Below are 19,205 nucleotides of genomic sequence, written 5' to 3'. Positions count from 1 at the left end.
ATGTTGGGAAGTCTCCAGAAACGCTTGTTTGGCTCCGGAAACATCACCACCGATCTGAGCCAAAAGTCTAATCCTGGCGAGTCGTGCCGAGGAGACGGGTCTAACCCAGATCCCCCGGGACAGCACTATTTAAAGACAAGTGCCTTGATTTATTTGCATGATTTCAATGGTCGTTGCGGTAATAACGCCGTAAATCGGACGTTTCTAAAGCAAAAGATGTGATTACCGTATTTTCCGGACTGTAAATTGCACCTTTTTTCATGGTTTTGGCCGGGGTTATACTTATATTTATACTTATACTTATACACCGGAGCGACTTATATGTGATATTATTTGTTATTTTCACACTTGCAACCACATTTCATACTCCAGTGCGACTTATATATGTTTTTTTCTTCTCTATTATGCATTTCTTGGCTGGCGCGACTTATAGTCCAGTGCGACTTATATATGTTTTTTTCTTCTTTTTTTTCTACTCGGAGCGACTTATATGTGAAATTATTTGTTATTTTCACCCTTGCAACCACATTTCATACTCCAGTGTGACTTATATATGTTTTTTTCTTCTCTATTATGCATTTTTTGGCTAGTGCGACTTATACTCCAGTGCGACTTATACTCCAGAAAATACGGTAAATGTCAATAAATGTAGCGCAGACCAAACTCGCACTTTGATCTGAGGAGATTTATGATGATCGACTGAAAAATGTGGTGATGTTTGTGTCGTTTATGACGGGTTAAACCTTTTCACTGTTCAAACACGATTATATGTCACATCCGACTCAAAATGTCGCCTATTTTTCCTATTTTTGGTGAGGTTTATCGTCATGTTACTTCCTGGTTGGACGTGAGCAGCAGACGTGGCACAGGTAGCGGTGATTCGCAACCGTTACCGAGCAACCATAATGTAAACAAGGGTTCAAATCCATATAAAATACACGACAGTTATGATTTGACACATGATAATAATGTCCAATTTATTTATGTTCAAATTAAGCCCAAATCTTAATCTTGTTTTGATCCCGAAATACTCTTAAAGTACATTTTCAAACAGGCACGTCCACACTTTGAGGACTGATCCGTGAATTGTCCGTAACCGTTTGAGTGACCGTTGTAATAGTGATATGGGGTAGCTCCGCCCCTCTGTCTGGCCCTCGCTCTGTGGTTTTCATCATCATCATTTGAAAAGAGGCGACAGGCCACTTCACAGCACCCAAACCCAAGCACCCAAACCCAAGCATCCAAAGCCAAGCACCCAAACCCAAGCACCCAAACCCAAGCACCCAAACCCAAGCACCCAAACCCAAGCACTCAAACCCTTTTCCTGTCGCCTGTAGCTGTTGTTTTAGCCGCAGATCAACTTTTCGTACCATTACATTATCGTCTCTTTTATAGTTTTGTGCCTGTGAAAATAAAGTGGATTTGGACGTGGTTTAGCGTCGCCTTTGAACGTCTGTCATTCATTTGAAAGGTTTTGAGCGTGTGAAAGACTTTCCTGTTTGGTTTGGGCTCTTTCGTACAGGAAGAGGAGCTGTCACTGTCTCTGTACAGTATGAGTCTGATAACGGACGTGAACAGAAAAGTGACTGTGCCGTGTTTGAATGTCATGGAACCGGGCTCACTCTCAGTGCAATCAAAAAACAACTGAGAAATTATGTATTTTATCCGTCAAAAGCAGAATAAACTGACGCTCACGCCTTCTACAGCGTCTTTTTTCTGCTGTAGAGCTGCCAATCAATATAATAATATAATTTTAATAACAACTTTATAATTGTGGGAATTTTGGGATAAATGAATAAACAATTTAAATAAAATCCATGTGCCAAAGTGTATAATAATATAAGATAAACAATGGGCAATGGGCAAATTTCAATGTTGCAACACAGATTAGGCACAGAAGTATGATAATTAAAAAAACAGATAAAATAGAAAAAAAAACTCTTATAAAAAACTCTTATGTTCTTAATAAAAATAAAACTTTTATTTACAGCTGTTATATGGACGGAAAATATTGCACCAGGATGATTGACATTATGTCAGAGTACTGCACATGATTATGACAGTATTGCACATGATTATGACAGTATTCCACATGAGTATAACTGTATTGCACATGATTATGACAGTATTGCACATGAGTATGACAGTATTGCACATGAGTATGACAGTATTGCACATGATTATGTCAGTATTGCACATGAATATGACAGTATTGCACATGATTGTCAGTATTGCACATAATTATGACAGTATTTCACATGATTATGACAGTATTGCACATGAGTATGACAGTATTGCACATGAGTATGACAGTATTGCACATGATTATGTCAGTATTGCACATGAATATGACAGTATTGCACATGATTGTCAGTATTGCACATGATTATGACAGTATTTCACATGATTATGACAGTATTGCACATGATTATGACAGTATTGCACATGATTATGACAGTATTACACATGATTATGTCAGTATTGCACATGATTATGACATTAGTGCACATGATTATGACAGTATTGCACATGATTATGCCAGTATTGCACATGATTATGACATTATTACACATGATTATGCCAGTATTGCACATGATTATGACAGTATTGCACATTATTATGTCAGTATTGCGCATGATTATGCCAGTATTGCACATGAGTATGACAGTATTGCACATGAGTATGACAGTATTGCACATGATTATGTCAGTATTGCACATGATTATGCCAGTATTGCACATGATTATGCCAGTATTGCACATGATTATGTCAGTATTGCACATGATTATGCCAGTCTTGCACATGAGTATGACAGTATTGCACATGAGTATGACAGTATTGCACATGAGTATGACAGTATTGCACATGATTATGTCAGTATTGCACATGATTATGTCAGTATTGCACATGAGTATGTCAGTATTGCACATGATTATGCCAGTATTGCACATGAGTATGACAGTATTGCACATGATTATGACAGTATTGCACATGAGTATGATAGTATTGCACATGATTATGACAGTATTGCACATGAGTGTGACAGTATTGGACATGAGTATGCCAGTATTGCACATGATTATGACAGTATTGCACATGAGTGTGACAGTATTGCACATGATTATGACAGTATTGCACATGAGTGTGACAGTATTGCACACAATTATGTATTGCACATGATCATGACAGTATTGCACATGAGTATGACAGTATTGCACATGATTATGACAGTATTGCACATGAGTATGACAGTATTGCACATGATTATGACAGTATTGCACATGAGTATGAAAGCTGAATGACACACGTTCAGGGCTAACAGTTCTGTGTAACCTGTTTGTACGTTTTCGCTGACCGCGCCTGAACCAACGCTGAATCTCGAGTGTTTTCACGATGTTTCTTTCTCCAGGTCATGGACACGCTCTCGAAACTGTCCCACACTGTCACGGCACAACAACAAGGGTTCAAGTACGTCTGCCAACATACGACGCTCACTCCAAGCATGACCTTTGCCCTTATTGTTTATCTATTTATTTGTTGTTTATTTATTCTCTGGTGGGGGGTTTCGCCATGGAGACGTTAACGCTGTATATTAACGTCAGCTCCTCGGCTTCACGGTCAGTATAGTGTCAGTATCTGCTTCGACCACTGCCGTTATGTCCGGGGGGCGTGTCCAAAGTATCGGTAAATCACATGCTAATCGATACTTGAACTAATATCAAAATGAGCTGAATTGAACACGTGTCGAAAGCAAATAAAATCCTTTAAATGGGACAAAATCTGACCTTTTCCAAACAGTTTTAGAATGAGCTGGAGTTTTATCAGAGCTAGCATGATTATAATAGTGTAATTCACAACTGTTGCCAAGCAACCAGAACGTAAACAAGGGCCAAAATCCATATAAATTACGCAACAGTTAAGAATTTGCAAAGGATAATGCCATATAACACCTTTATTTTGTTGAACTGTCAGGAAAGTGTGTCAGTTCTCTTAAGTTTTCAGTGGTAAGTCGCATATTGATGACATCACAGAGGGATTCAGTTTGAGAACTTCCTGTCATTCTAAACTTGTACTTCACAAACTGCACCTTAAAGTGCCTCTGACAGGCTGAACAACTCATTGAACTAAAATGCAGTTAAGATAAATACATTTTTCATTTTCCTAAAAAATCTTAAAATTTTATCACAGAATAGAATTTTTTAGGTTTATATTTCACTTCCTGTTTGTAATTGATGACATCACACTTGGAAATTACCCAGCTGAGAAACCAACACTGAGAAAAAACTCACTTTTTCTTTTTTAAATTGACAAATGAAAATAAATGAGCGACATAATGTTTAGAGTGTGAATAAGTTTGTCTCTTTGTGTCAATTATGCATAAACATTTGACTGGAATGAGTGTCCCTCGTGTGATGTCAGTTTGTGGTGTAAAACTATAACACACCAATACAGGTAGAAATACACCGAATAAAATAAAATTGGAAAATCGTAAAAACCTGTCATAGGCACTTTAACTGAAGTAAAATTATGATGAATATTTACCATTTATTTATTTAATATTTTGTCATAACACTTTAAGTAAGGTCAACAAGTAACAAGTTTGTATGTAGAAAAGTACCAAGAAACTGTGGATTTATATGTAAAAAAGCTGAATAAATGGATCAGTCCAAAAATGCCATCTTGAAACTCCAGTTGTTCAAATAAATCTTTAAAATCTCAATAAAATGAATAAAAATATTGCTTGACATAAACAAAAGCAGGCCCACAACACGCGTCTTTGATCCAGGTCTGATTATACCTCCAGGGTTTGCAGTCCTTTACTTTGGCCGTTGCGTGCCTGTTGCCCGTTTCCACGGCCACCGCTCGTCAGTTAAAGTGGCGGGTTCCCAGATGACAAAGGCCCCGGAGACATGGGCCCCGGAGACATGGGCCCTCGAACACGTCGTTAGTCCCGTTCTGACCACGGTTCTGACGCTCCGAAAAGAATGTGCAAATGAAGGTTATTACTCCGTCAGTCATGGTGTGCAGAGCGGACCTGGGACCCGCCCTCGTCTCCACGGTGACGGCGCGGTTTAATAGCGCGCTGTGGAACATTCCGGGCAGAGCAGCAGTGTCTCCATGGCGACGATACAGTGGCAGAACCTCCATATTTTAACCACAAAATATCCTTGAATATAAACTGTAAATGCTCTGAACAACTGTATGTCACCGTCACAGAGACACAGTGTGTGTGATTTAATGACTCGTGTGTTTTATTGTGTGTTTTGTTGTCTGTTCTGTTGTGTGTTTTATTGTGTGTTTTATTGTGTGTTCTGTTGTGTGTTTTGTTGTGTGTTTTATTGTCTGTTCTGTTGTGTGTTCTGTTGTGTGTTTAATTGTGTGTTATGTTGTGTGTTCTGTTGTGTGTTTTATTGTGTGTTCTGTTGTGTGTTTTGTTGTGTGTTCTGTTGTGTGTTTTATTGTCTGTTCTGTTGTGTGTTTTATTGTGTGTTTTATTGTGTGTTCTGTTGTGTGTTTTGTTGTGTGTTCTGTTGTGTGTTTTATTGTCTGTTCTGTTGTGTGTTCTGTTGTGTGTTTAATTGTGTGTTATGTTGTGTGTTCTGTTGTGTGTTTTATTGTGTGTTCTGTTGTGTGTTTTATTGTGTGTTCTGTTGTGTGTTCTGTTGTATGTTTAATTGTGTGTTATGTTGTGTGTTCTGTTGTGTGTTTTACTGTGTGTTCTGTTGTGTGTTTTATTGTGTGTTTTGTTGTCTGTTCTGTTGTGTGTTTTGTTGTCTGTTCTGTTGTGTGTTTTATTGTGTGTTTTATTGTGTGTTCTGGTCTCTGTTCTGCTGTGTGTTCTGTTGTGTGTTCTGTTGTATGTTTTATTGTGTGTTCTGTTCTCTGTTTTGTTGTGTGTTCTGTTGTGTGTTCTGTTGTATGTTTTGTTGTGTGTTCTGTTCTCTGTTTTGTTGTGTGTTCTGTTGTGTGTTCTGTTGTATGTTTTGTTGTGTGTTCTGTTGTATGTTTTATTGTGTGTTCTGTTCTCTGTTCTGTTGTATGTTTTATTGTGTGTTCTGTTGTGTGTTCTGTTCTCTGTTTTGTTGTGTGTTCTCTTGTGTGTTCTGTTGTATGTTTTATTGTGTGTTCTGTTGTGTGTTTTACTATGTGTTCTGTTGTATGTTTTATTGTGTGTTCTGTTGTGTGTTCTGTTGTATGTTTTATTGTGTGTTCTGTTGTGTGTTCTGTTCTCTGTTTTGTTGTGTGTTCTGTTGTGTGTTCTCTTGTGTGTTCTGTTCTCTGTTTTGTTGTGTGTTCTGTTGTGTGTTCTCTTGTGTGTTCTGTTGTGTGTTTTACTATGTGTTCTGTTGTATGTTTTATTGTGTGTTCTGTTGTGTGTTCTGTTGTATGTTTTATTGTGTGTTCTGTTGTGTGTTCTGTTGTGTGTTCTGTTGTATGTTTTATTGTGTGTTCTGTTGTATGTTTTATTGTGTGTTTTGTTGTGTGTTCTGTTGTGTGTTCTGTTGTATGTTTTATTGTGTGTTCTGTTGTGTGTTCTGTTGTGTGTTTTATTGTGTGTTCTGTTGTGTGTTTTACTGTGCGTTTTGTTGTGTGTTTTATTGTGTGTTCTGTTGTATGTTTTATTGTGTGTTCTGTTGTGCGTTTTGTTGTGTGTTTTATTGTATGTTCTGTTGTGTGTTTTGTTGTGTGTTTTGTTGTGCGTTTTATTGTGTGTTCTGTTGTATGTTTTATTGCGTGTTCTGTTCTCTGTTCTGTTGTGTGTTCTGTTGTGTGTTTTATTGTGTGTTCTGTTGTGTGTTTTACTGTGTGTTTTGTTGTTTCCTCTTGTGTCTTTGTGGCTGTTCCTGGATCAGATTCTCTCGTCTTTAAGTTGCACAAACTGTAGAACTTGCAAAGCGACTCTTACAGTCGTGATCTGTTTAAATACTTGATCATTGTGTTTTAGATTCTGCAAAAAGTGTTTCATAGTTTTTATTTGAGAGTTAAAGCTTGAAACTGGAAATAAGTTTGTGCCAATAGAAGCAGAGTGTTCGATCCCTCAGTGGAAAGTTTGAGAATTTGTGCCAAAAATGTCGACGTTAGTGTCAAAGCGATTGAGAAAAACACTTTAATATGCAGATAGTTTGTTACTATGACACTTACACTCCTTTATTGCTGCTTGTCATCCATTTTGATACATTATTAGTGCTTATTATGTGTTTTCCCCTCTGATTTCAGGCCGTTTCCCACAGAGGAGAGCCTGAAAGACGAGGACATTTACAACAACCTGGAGGACTTGATTGAGTACGTACGAGCGTCCTTCCTCCATCGCTCTGTTTATTCTGCACGACGTGATTATTTAGCGCGTCACTCATCAGGAGCTTAAACCTGTTTTACTAAAAGACATGGACAATTACAATTAATGAGTCATTTTGCAGTAAATGTTAAGTGTAAGTGAACCACCCACATGGAGGTGATGGTGCTGCTGGACGGACAGAACACGAACGTGGAAAGAATGATTCAATAATATAAATATAAAAATATATAAAGAGGGTAAGAAAGTGGGATTGTTTATTGGAACAAATATAAACCAATTATGACTCTTGCTTCTTGCTCTTTCCTCCAAAGTCGTCTTCTTCTTCTTCTTCTTCTTCTTCTTCTTCTTCTTCTTCTTCTTCTTCTTCTTCTTCTTCTTCTTCTTCTTCTTCTTCTTCTTCTTCTTCTTCTTCTTCTTCTTCTTCTTCTTCTTCTTCTTCTTCTTCTTCTTCTTCTTCTTCTTCTTCTTCTTCTTCTTCTTCTTCTTCTTCTTCTTCTTCTTCTTCTTCTTCTTCTTCTTCTTCTTCTTCTTCTTCTTCTTCTTCTTCTTCTTCTTCTTCAAAGTAAGATATAAATTAGAACATGCTTTACAAAATTAGGAAAATGTTACAATATTTTTAATATTTTTATTTCACTGTGTTTATATAAAAATATGTATTTTTTGTGTGTAAAAATGTGCATATTTGGGACACGTGAATCTAAAAAGTGGATAGAGCCTAGATTAAATGTCTTGCGTCATTTTATTGACTAATTAGATTTGAATAAAAAGTAAAAACCTCAATAAATTGAAATCAGATATTTACAGTTTGGTGCTAGTTTGGAGATCTTTATGTCCCTGTGTCTGTCCCCGTCCCATCGGGGTCCCCCACCCGCTCCCCCACCCGCTCCCCATAGACTTACATTCATTTTAGCAGATACAAGTATGGCCCATGCTAACAGCCAGTTCTGAATTTTGAGCAAAGTTTGGTGAGTTTTTGAGCACGTTCAGGAGGTCAGATTACAGCTCAAAGAACCGGAAATCTTTCATAGAACAAAAAAATAAAAAAACAATAACATTTTTAGCAAAAACAATAAAGCTGTTTCAATTACAACCACATGTTATATATCGTTTGAAAGCTCTGGGCCTTTCCCACGCCACCGTGGGGTGGAATTGTCATTACGAGTGTTTACGCAGGCTGGACAGTTTGAAAATGAAAACTTGGACGTTGAGAGCACAAACTGACCAACAACAATAATAATTTAGTGATGGAAACATTAATAACATGGAACTGAGCTGCCAAATGTCAGCTAATTACTTCAAATTAAAGTAAATGTCTAATTAAACTGAAGTAAATGTCAAATGTATTAATTTTCAAATTAAATCCAGATTAGATTCTTTCATTTTCAATTTTTTCATTTTACAAAATGACCCAATTGTTAAAGGTTGTGTCAGTGTGAACTCATAGTCTTGTTTTTCTGACAGAAAGTCATAGAGAAAAGGTTATATTATAAGTATATTTCCTTCCATTCTCATGCTAAACTCTTCCGTGTGTGAAGCAGTCAGATGTAGCAGTTATTCAAATCTTGTTCTCTTTTTTCCATTTATTCCTTTGCAATTTTGAGGGAAACGAGTTGCTACTTTTGCCTGACAGTCTTTTTCACAGCGCCACACACTGGTCAGGGGTGGTATGTTTATTATAATTATCTACAGTGCTCATTTCAAACACATCCAGCCAGACTTTGGACCATTAACATTTGAGAAACAACTAACTGCTAATCCATCCCAAGAATCCCGTGCATTTGCGGAGCTTTAAACGACAGGATTAGAAGGTTTATTATTTCCCCCTCCATCAAACACGACTGCGCTTCGATTGCGTCTCGTCGTGTGATTCGTGGAAAACCGCTGGCCTTGGCTTCGATTGTAACGCCTCGTGTGCTTTTCCCCCGCAGCGAGAACGTCCAGGAGGATGAGGACGAGCTGTACGCGGCGCTCTACGGCCTGGAAGAAGACTACGCGGGGGGAGAGATCTACGAGGACCTGATGAGGACGGAGCTGCAGCCGCCTCTGGTCCGGCTGCCGATCGCACACTCACACACACATGAGGTCATTGGGTTTACGCGTCGGGTCCGGAACACGCCGCGAGCCGAAAAAAGAGTTTTTTTGTGACTCGAATTGAGCCGCGAAGGCCCGAAAATGACACGGAAAAGGCGCAAAGTCAGCGTATTTGATGAAAACGTTAATTTGTCCGTAAATGTGCTCCGTCAAATTCAGTCAAAATCGTTTCGTCGCGCGACTTTTGAGACTTTTAAACCAAAACGAATCGATGAATTGAAAGAATGATCGATTAGCGGTTTGTTTATAGCATCAGCGAACACTTTATCCATGTCAGACCTGCACATTTTGTTGATAAAAGCTTGATCTAGTCTTGATCTTCTTCATTTATCGTTCTTATTCACAGTTTTGGTTCCGGACTTCACGTAGTCTGGGTTTTGTGCCATTCTTTTCTCTAGTTTATTTCCAACTGATGTATTTGAATGGCCACAATTGTGTCGTCTGCGGCGTTTGGATGTGGTCTACAATTTGTGATGATATTTTCACGTTTGAGTTATTCACGGTCTGATTCTGGTTCAGTCTTTTCTTGATGACACCGGGAAAAAGTAATGTATCGGGTATCGAATCCTTTTCTTTCAATTCTGATCCGATACTGGCAATTATTTCACCAACATCATCCCGGTATTGACAAGTGGTACGTCATTTTAAAGCACATAATCTATATTTAGTTTATTTTTGACAATGTTTTGCTGTTGTAAAGTCAGCGTGAGCACAAAGGAGGATATTATAACAACTCGTAACTGTTTGGACGTTTTGATGACATGTTGCAGTAGTTTTGAGGAAAGTAACCTGGCCAAATCCAAATTAAAAAGTACCGTAATTTCCGGACTATAAGCCGCACCAGACAAAAAGTCCATAATAGAGAAGAAAAAAATGTATGTAAGTCGCACTGGAATATAAGTCGCATTTTTTGGGGACATTTCTTTTATAAAATCCAAGACCAAGAACAGACATTTCATCTGTAAATGCAGTTTAAAATAATAACAGATGAGAGAACATGGTGAATAGGTGTACGTATGCTAACGCTAACACCTTCAGCTACATGACGTATGCTAACGCTAACACCTTCAGCTACATGACATATGCTAACGCTAACACCTTCAGCTACATGACGTATGCTAACGCTAACACCTTCAGCTACATGACGTATGCTAATGCTAACACCTTCAGCTACATAAGATAAGATAAGATAAGATAAGATATTCCTTTATTGTCCCACATGGGGAAACATGACGTATGCTAACGCTAACACCTTCAGCTACATGACGTATGCTAACGCTAACACCTTCAGCTACATGACGTATGCTAACGCTAACACCTTCAGCTACATGACGTACGCTAACGCTAACACCTTCAGCTACATGAGGTATGCTAACGCTAACACCTTCAGCTGCATGACGTATGCTAACGCTAACACCTTCAGCTACATGACGTATGCTAACGCTAACACCTTCAGCTACATGACGTATGCTAACGCTAACACCTTCAGCTACATGACGTATGCTAACGCTAACACCTTCAGCTACATGAGGCACAGACAGAACTGTGGTAAGTGTCTGGTATGTTAACGTAACATATGAACAGTTATTCAGAGAACTATAGCATAAAGAACATGCTAACGGAAAATACTGCATCAAAATCAGTAATTGTAACGACAGCTTAGTCCTAACCTTTTGTCTTGGTTGCTGGGCGCCGGGGATCCAGGCCTAACGAGCTTCAGTGTCAAGATTGTCTTAATTGTCCAACTTTGATTGAAATCTGGATTAAATAAACAGTTCGAGTAGATGCTCCCGGACCAAATAAAGCATACGAAAAGATGGAAAATGAACAGATGGCACGCGTGAAGAATACTGGAGAAAAGTAGAGGATCGCCCACTCCCGTAACCCAATCACGCAGCACCATGACACCTGCACTTTATAACAACTCGTAACTGTTTGGACGTTTTGATGACATGTTGCAGTAGTTTTAAGGAAAATAACCTGGCCAGATCTTAATAAAAAAGTACCGTAATTTCCAGACTATAAGCCGCACCAGCCAAAAAGTCCATAATAGAGAAGAAAAAAACACATATAAGTCGCACTGGAGTATAAGACTTTCCCCCACACTGCCCCCTGGTGGCCACGTCAAATATAGATCAGCTTCTTCACAAACCGACCCCGATCAATAGTGACAAAACGGCTCCTACGGGTTTGAAAAAGCAGGAATCATGTTTAAATTAAAAAGTTGTAGTACTTTATGATATATTCTCAACATTGTTCCATGTGTTTTGTGTGCGCTCAGGCAGAAGTGGATGTTCGGAGCTGCTGTTTGTCTGAGATCAAACAGACGGAGGAGAAGTACACGGAAACACTGGAGTCTATAGAGAAGGTATGTGACTGTACACTCCGTTTACTCCAAGCCTTTGAGTATTTTATCAATCGCAAACCTGGAAGTATGAGTTGCACGGATAATTGTGCTTGTTGCAGCTGATCTTAATGCTTAAATGTCTGGTTTATGTCACGTCTGATGCTGCTGCACAGTATTTCCTGAATCCTCTGAGGAAGTTCTTCACTCCAAACGAACTGGACAAAGTTTTCCTGAACATCCCGGTGAGTGGCATCCACCTTCTTACTGAAGCAAAGGTCTGAAAACGAGCGGTAAATGTGTAAATGTGGCTGTTTGCTGCAGGATCTGGTTCGACTGCACAAAAGTCTGATGGTCGAGGTTCAAGATTCAATCCTCTTCAAAAATGCCTTAAATCTCTATCAGATCTTCATCAGCTACAAAGAAAGGTATAAAGCGATAACGTGTCTCTTTTCTGTGTGTTTTCTGTGTTAACGTCACATAATGTATACGCTTTATTCACAGTAGTTTGGATTTGCATTCAGGGGAAGAGAATGTACTGGCATGTATTCGTTTTTTTAAGCTAAATGTATGTCAGGTATTTAGTTGAATTGAATAATTAAATATTTCCAAAATTGTTGTCTCATATATATATGTTTTTATATTCTATTTTGTTTTTGGAACATAAACTTCAAAAAGAACAAGACAAAAGAGTGAAAGAAAATTCAAACACCAATTTAAAACATAAAATTTATAAATAAATAAATAAATAAATAAATAAATAAATAAATAAAATAAATAAAATAAATAAAATAAATAAAATAAATAAAATAAATTTAAATAAATAACATAGATAACATAAATAACATAACACAAATAACATAAATAACATGAAATTAAATTAAATTGAATTAAAATTACCAGGGGAGGACACAAGATAATTAATGTGATAAAGATACAAAATAAAGGCGTGGCATCCTGTCTCATTTAAATTACAGATTAAGATTCTTAGTCTTGTTTTTGTCAGACAAAATATAACCCTGTACAACACTATTTTCAAACAACAGACGACGACAGGTAGAAAATAATCACAGAATTTTCAGCCAGATTTCAAGACACTAAATACAAAATTTAGAGCTTGTTTAAAGTACTCGGTCAACATAGAGTTAAAATCGTATTTACCAGCAGCTCATTGGGTTGTGCCTCGACTCCTTTGTTTACTTAAAAATAAATAATGCTTTTGCTAATGTCCAGTATCTCTGTGGACGTTTTTGAGAAGCTTTTCACATTTGATCCCAAACTTTATTGCAAAATTCACACATTTTCAATAAAACATTTGGACATGTTTTGTATTCGTCACTGAAATCATGATCATGTCCAGCTCACAAGTTGATGGAGCAGAAAGAAGACGCACGGATGTATTTACAGCCCACAGTGAAGGCATAAGATGTATAAAAGTCTTTCTTCTCTCTCCTTCAAAGGCTCCTCATTTACGGGATCTACTGCAGTCGAGTGGAGATCGCCATCGCCGTCCTGGACCTCATCTGCAAAGAGAAAGAGGACGTCCGCCTGAAGCTGGAGGTGACGGAAACACATGTGTTCAGAAACTTCTTTTTACTCACCTTTTTTCGATTTTCTTTCCAACTACGGAATTTGAATCGCCACAATTGTGTTATTTATAATGTCATCTGTAATAGCATTCATTTCTGACTGAAGTTTTAGTTATTACAACACTTTTTGATGTCTTGACACACAAATCTACTTTTCATGGGGAGAATATATCACAAATAGGACTCTGCATTTAATTTAATCTAATTTAATTTACTGATCAAAGTGTCTATTGTGAGAGGGAGTAAGTCAAATGTGTAAATGAGCCAAATAACCAGTGTTTGGATCATTTTATGTATTCTATGTTTGTATTTTGCATTCAGTTTTATTCACCGTACATGTCTTTATCCAGGAATGTGCCAAAAGGGCCAACAATGGGAAGTTCACGCTGAGGGATTTGCTGGTGGTGCCGATGCAGAGGGTTTTAAAGTATCATCTTCTCCTTCAGGTAAAACGTGCAGATTTAGCAGAAACGTGACGTGATTGTGATCCGAGTTTCCTTTTCAATGCTCGAAACACTAGACGTGCTGTTCACAGTTGCACTCGCATCGCATTAAAACTGGGACTAAACCAAGACTAGACCAGGACTAGACCAGGACTAAACCAGGACTAAACCAGGACTAAACCAGGACTAAACCAGGACTAAACCAGGACTAAACCAAGTGTCTCGAATTCAAACATAAACTCAAGAAGACATTAATGTTACTGCAGATGACCAAAGTAAGACAGATTTTCATTGTAATTTAAATTTTGTCATTTTTTTTTTATTTTTTTTTTATTATTTTATTATTTATGCAACCAATAACCTTAGTATTACTGGGTGTTTTTGATAGATGCTCATTTGAATTATGTAATGGGCAATAAAACAACAAAATAACCATAAACTGCAATTGATCACAAAAAATAGGAATTTGAAGTCAGTTCTACCCATTTGTTGCTTTATTTGCAAATAAAAACTAAAAAATCCCAACAACATAAGGATAAAGAAAGAAAAATGACTGAATAACGAGTCCATTTACATTTTAACTTGTCACAATTGCAGTTTTTGGCATCTAATTTGATATAAAATGTATACATTGCTGGCTTTAGTCGATAAAGTTATGTTACATTTGCTTCTAAGTCTGGACAGGGGTCAAATGTAACTGAAAAGAACATGGATTTACATTTATGGAAGAATAAGTCGAGGTCAGGAAGACGATTCGGGCCGTCACAACGAACATAATGCTACAGAACAGACCACAACGAATGACAATATTGAAAACACAAAGTACAAACTGTGACTCATTATTCCTCTGATAATAAGAGAATGTCAATCACTGTCAACTTTCAAACTGCACCTTTAAAAACACAAGTCTATGAGCATTTTAAACCAGCCTTGTATTGTCCTGTGTCCTTTTAATTACATAATGTTTCATAATTGTCTTCTGTGTGACCTGTAAAGGAACTGCAGATGGGAAAGTAACATCTTTGCTATAATCTGGCATTTTTACACTGCAATTTACATGTGTTCATTAATATTCACTGTCCCCGGCAAGTAAATAAATACAAAAATAAACATTAAGCCACTGACACGATACACTTAAAGCAGTATTATCCCTGTTAACCCTTTTCTAAACGTACAATACCATTAAAAACACACACAGAAATAGAACAATAAAGCACAAAAGTGTTTATTCAGATTCCAAAATGAGTAATTGAAGCTACTTATTTGACTTCCTTTAGTTCAAATCTTATTGTAGTATTGTAAACCAGTATTTCTGAGCACAATAAATTAACTATCCTACTACTACTACTACTACTTTGACTGCAAAAAATACAATTACCCACGTGTACCCAAGAATCAGCGCACATGGTAAATATTGAGTGCCCAAAATGATAGTTTTAGCTTTCATTTATTGAACAATGAGCTTTTATTATTAATAATTATTGTATTATTGCCTGTACACAATTCCACTGGCCTTAAACGTCATTTGTGGGTCTGAATTGTTGAGAAAATTAAATCTACATCCAGAAACATACACACAACGGTAGTCACGTGTTTATCAGTGAGTAACTCTGTGGTTTTGACAGTTCTGTGACACATAATCCTTGTAATAAAACAGTTTGTGTGTAGATGGCCACCGGAGGGCGCTGTTCTCCACGTTTTTGTCCGCAGCTTGTCTTACGTTTGATTACTTTATTTCATGACATTATTATGCACATTCAGAAGTTAGATGAGCTTCTTCACATAAAAGCTGCTTCAATTCGAGTCGTTTGTCAAATTGAGTCAACGTTGTGCGATTTCTCGTTCTCCTTAATATACATTTACAGTTAGATTTATTTACATACTTTATTAATGTACTTTTTAAGCCCTGGCCAGAGGAGAGAAAGCATATTTATATTTGCATTTAAAAGGTAGTGAACGCCTCGTAGTTAAATTGTAAATGAAGTCGCATTGCGTAACATTTTGGACCAAAAAATGTACAATAACAGTGTGTTTTTATGCCTTTTTACACTGAAAAACATTTAATAAACAAGAGTCTGACTCCTTCCTGTGAGAAAATGATTATTAGTCATTGTTAGTCTATTTTGTACAATTTTTTATTTTATTTTTATTATTACATTTGATGAGTTCTAGTGTTTTTTCATTTCCTTTAAAGACTTTGCTTAATGAATGTTCTCTAAACCCTGAAGTGCACTTAGTTAAAACGTGCTGATGTTTGAATAAAAAGCTCGTTAGTCGTGAGTTCTGAAAAGATAAACCCAGGTAAACACGCCCAAGCTGCTGCCACGGGTCCATATGTTGAGACGCTCTCTCTCGCCCTCCTTTTCTCCTCCACATCTCCCCATGTTTTTATTTAACGTTCTCTCTCTCTCTCTCTCTCTCTCTCTCTCTCTCTCTCTCTCTCTCTCTCTCTCTCTCTCTCTCTCTCTCTCTCTCTCTCTCTCTCTCTCTCTCTCTCTCTCTCTCTCTCTCTCTCTCTCTCTCTCTCTCTCTCTCTCTCTCTCTCTCTCTCTCTCTCCCCCTCTCTCTCTCTCTCTCCTCTTTGTGAGCGTCATCTTTAAGACCTCGTGAGACGGGACAGATTTGATGAACAGATTGCCGCACGTTACACCTCAAACAATGGCATCTGCAAACTCCATTAATCCAATAAACGTGATCCACTCTCTCGCGTCTCAAACACGCACTTTTACTTTAGTTTGAAGACGTTTGAAGTTGTTCAGTTGTATTTTCCGCACTAAGCATAAGTCACACTGGAGTATAAGTCGCACCAGCCCAAAAAAGCATAATAGAGAAGAAAAAACATATAAGTTGCACTGGAGTATAAGTATATAAGTATAAATATAAGTATAAGTCGCACCCCGGCCAAAACTGTGAAAAAAGGTGCGACTTATAGTCCGGAAAATACGGTAATAGAGAGAAAAAAAACATACAGTACATAAGTCGCATTTTTTGGCAGACGTTTGTGGCTCGTAAAATACCTCGAAATACGCGCATTCTTTCTGTGAACGGGCTCGACTCTCCGCAGCTCTGACCCGTCTTTAACGACAGATTCTGTTTTGTTGTATTATTCGGACAAAGATTCTATTGTTTGGTTCAACATTATTCACTATTAAACCATTTTGTCGACTGAAGCAATAACTGTAGCGATGAGTAAAACAAAACAATGGTCACGACTCCAGTATTATCGTCAGAGAGAGTAGAAGAGTACTTCTGTGTGTCGTGATTACGTTCCCTCCTCTTCCTTCCATCAGGAGCTCGTCAAACACACTTACGACGCGTCGGAAAAGAGCAACTTGAAGATGGCCCTCGATGCCATGAAAGTAAGTGGCCGTCGGCGGTGGCAACGGCGCGTAATTTTTGTGATTTGAGCTTGTTAGCGACGGTAGCCGCCCCGATTCGGCGAATACTTAAAAAAAACTCAAAAAAAGACGTCCATCGCGGACAGAAACGGCAAAACTTGTTCATTTTTCTTGTGATTTTCATGTTTTTTGCTCAATTTAAAGAAGTATTACGCTATTTTGGGGCGTATTTAGTATTATTCTTATGATTGTTTTACATTTTGTTCATTGTAAACCGCAGTATTGATCTAAAGAGGTTGGACAGTTAATTTTTTACCCATTTTAACAACAATGATTGCTTTATGCGTGCACATTTTTGGCGATTAATTATGCAGTGTACGTCTGGGCTCGAGGGGAAATGGAGCATAATCAGTTAAATTATGCAGAATTTAATGCTCTTTTGGAGATCGAGCAGAGGCAAAAGCGCAGAAGACGTCGAGATCTTAGTCAAATCTTTACTTCTTTACAAAAATATGCACAGATCTCACATTTGGAGAGCATATTGGCCCCGCTGCCGCCTGTAGACATGTCAAAACCTTTTCTCAAAGTTATTGGTGTTTTGCCAGCGCTCGAATTACGACAACTTTACTACCGTTTTTTTTCTCCGTAGGACTTGGCTCAGTACGTGAACGAGGTGAAGCGAGACAACGAGACTCTGAGGGAGATCGACCAGTACCAGAGATGCATCGAGAACCTGGTAATGACTCAGGTTATTATATCGATACACCTCATCACAAAGGAATACTTCTAAATCCTGCAGAAACACGACTTTAATCAAATCGAATATTGCACTTTTATGGGGTCGCAATGACTTTTGTTTTGCTTAATGCGCCTTATAGTCCGGTGAGCCTTATATATGAAAAATGATGAAAAATAGACCTTATAATCCAGTGCGCCTCGTAGTATGATATTCAGTGAAATTCAGTCAGTTTTGACTAAATTATCAAACGTATTGATACAGATTAAATAAGAGCAACTGGTGACCCGGAAACGAATGTACGTGAATAATTAAATGTAGTTGTTATTTTTCTTCTGCAATACAATTTAGCCTCATACTTTACAGTTTTCAAGTTTTCTAGCTGCAACTTTCTAGCTGTACTTTTCTCACTGTATTTTTCTAGCTGTACTTTTCCAGCTGTACTTTTCTAGCTGTACTTTTCTCACTGTATTTTTCTAGCTGTATTTTTCTAGCTGTATTTTTCTAGCTGTACTTTTCTCACTGTATTTTTCTAGCTGTATTTTTCTAGCTGTACTTTTCCAGCTGTACTTTTCTAGCTGTACTTTTCTCACTGTATTTTTCTAGCTGTATTTTTCTAGCTGTACTTTTCTAGATGTACTTTTCTCACTGTATTTTTCTAGCTGTACTTTTCTAGATGTACTTTTCTCACTGTATTTTTCTAGCTGTATTTTTCTAGCTGTACTTTTCTCACTGTATTTATCTAGCTGTACTTTTCTAGCTGTACTTTTCTCACTGTATTTTTCAAACTGTATTTTTCTAGCTGTATTTTTCTAGCTGCATTTTTCTAGTTGTAGTTTTCCAGCTGTATTTTTCTAGCTGTACTTTTCTCACTGTACTTTTCTCGCTGTACTTTTCTCGCTGTACTTTTCTCGCTGTACTTTTCTCGCTGTACTTTTCTCACTGTACTTTTCTCGCTGTATTTTTCTAGCTGTATTTTTCAAACTGTATTTTTCTCGCTGTACTTTTCTCGCTGTACTTTTCTCACTGTATTTTTCTATCTGTATTTTTCTAGCTGTATTTTTCTCACTGTATTTTTCTAGCTGCATTTTTCTATTTGTACTTTTCTAGCTGTACTTTTCTCACTGCATTTTCTAGCTGTATTTTTCTAGCTATACTTTTCTAGCTGTAGTTTTCCAGCTGTATTTTTCCAGCTGTACTTTTCTAGTTGTATTTTTCCAGCTGTATTTTTCTAGCTGTATTTTTCTAGCTGTACTTTTCTCGCTGTACTTTTCTCGCTGTACTTTTCTCACTGTACTTTTCTCGCTGTACTTTTCTCGCTGTATTTTTCTAGCTGTATTTTTCAAACTGTATTTTTCTCGCTGTAC

At 37.5% G+C, this 19,205-nt stretch overlaps 1 protein-coding gene across 1 annotated transcript in view; it reads left to right on the top strand.

Moving 5' to 3' along the window:
• Positions 1-19,205, top strand: part of LOC140355806 (guanine nucleotide exchange factor VAV3-like) — an 81,286-nt gene continuing 62,081 nt past the window's right edge. The window contains exons 1-15 of the mRNA XM_072440450.1: positions 1-178; positions 1,134-1,333; positions 1,523-1,627; positions 3,410-3,520; positions 3,603-3,684; positions 4,805-5,010; positions 7,187-7,284; positions 9,226-9,343; positions 11,670-11,756; positions 11,909-11,977; positions 12,057-12,160; positions 13,193-13,292; positions 13,672-13,767; positions 17,055-17,123; positions 17,752-17,838. Coding sequence (XP_072296551.1) covers positions 1-178; positions 1,134-1,333; positions 1,523-1,627; positions 3,410-3,520; positions 3,603-3,684; positions 4,805-5,010; positions 7,187-7,284; positions 9,226-9,343; positions 11,670-11,756; positions 11,909-11,977; positions 12,057-12,160; positions 13,193-13,292; positions 13,672-13,767; positions 17,055-17,123; positions 17,752-17,838 — 1,710 coding nt within the window. The remainder of the gene's footprint in view (positions 179-1,133; positions 1,334-1,522; positions 1,628-3,409; positions 3,521-3,602; positions 3,685-4,804; positions 5,011-7,186; positions 7,285-9,225; positions 9,344-11,669; positions 11,757-11,908; positions 11,978-12,056; positions 12,161-13,192; positions 13,293-13,671; positions 13,768-17,054; positions 17,124-17,751; positions 17,839-19,205) is intronic.

This window comes from Eucyclogobius newberryi, unplaced genomic scaffold (assembly GCF_026437365.1).
Source record: "Eucyclogobius newberryi isolate DKJ021-1_F unplaced genomic scaffold, fEucNew1.0.hap1 SCAF_12, whole genome shotgun sequence".
Lineage (NCBI taxonomy): Eukaryota > Metazoa > Chordata > Actinopteri > Gobiiformes > Gobiidae > Eucyclogobius > Eucyclogobius newberryi.
Note: the sequence above shows the minus strand (reverse complement) of the source record. Positions and strands in the feature narration are given on the sequence as shown.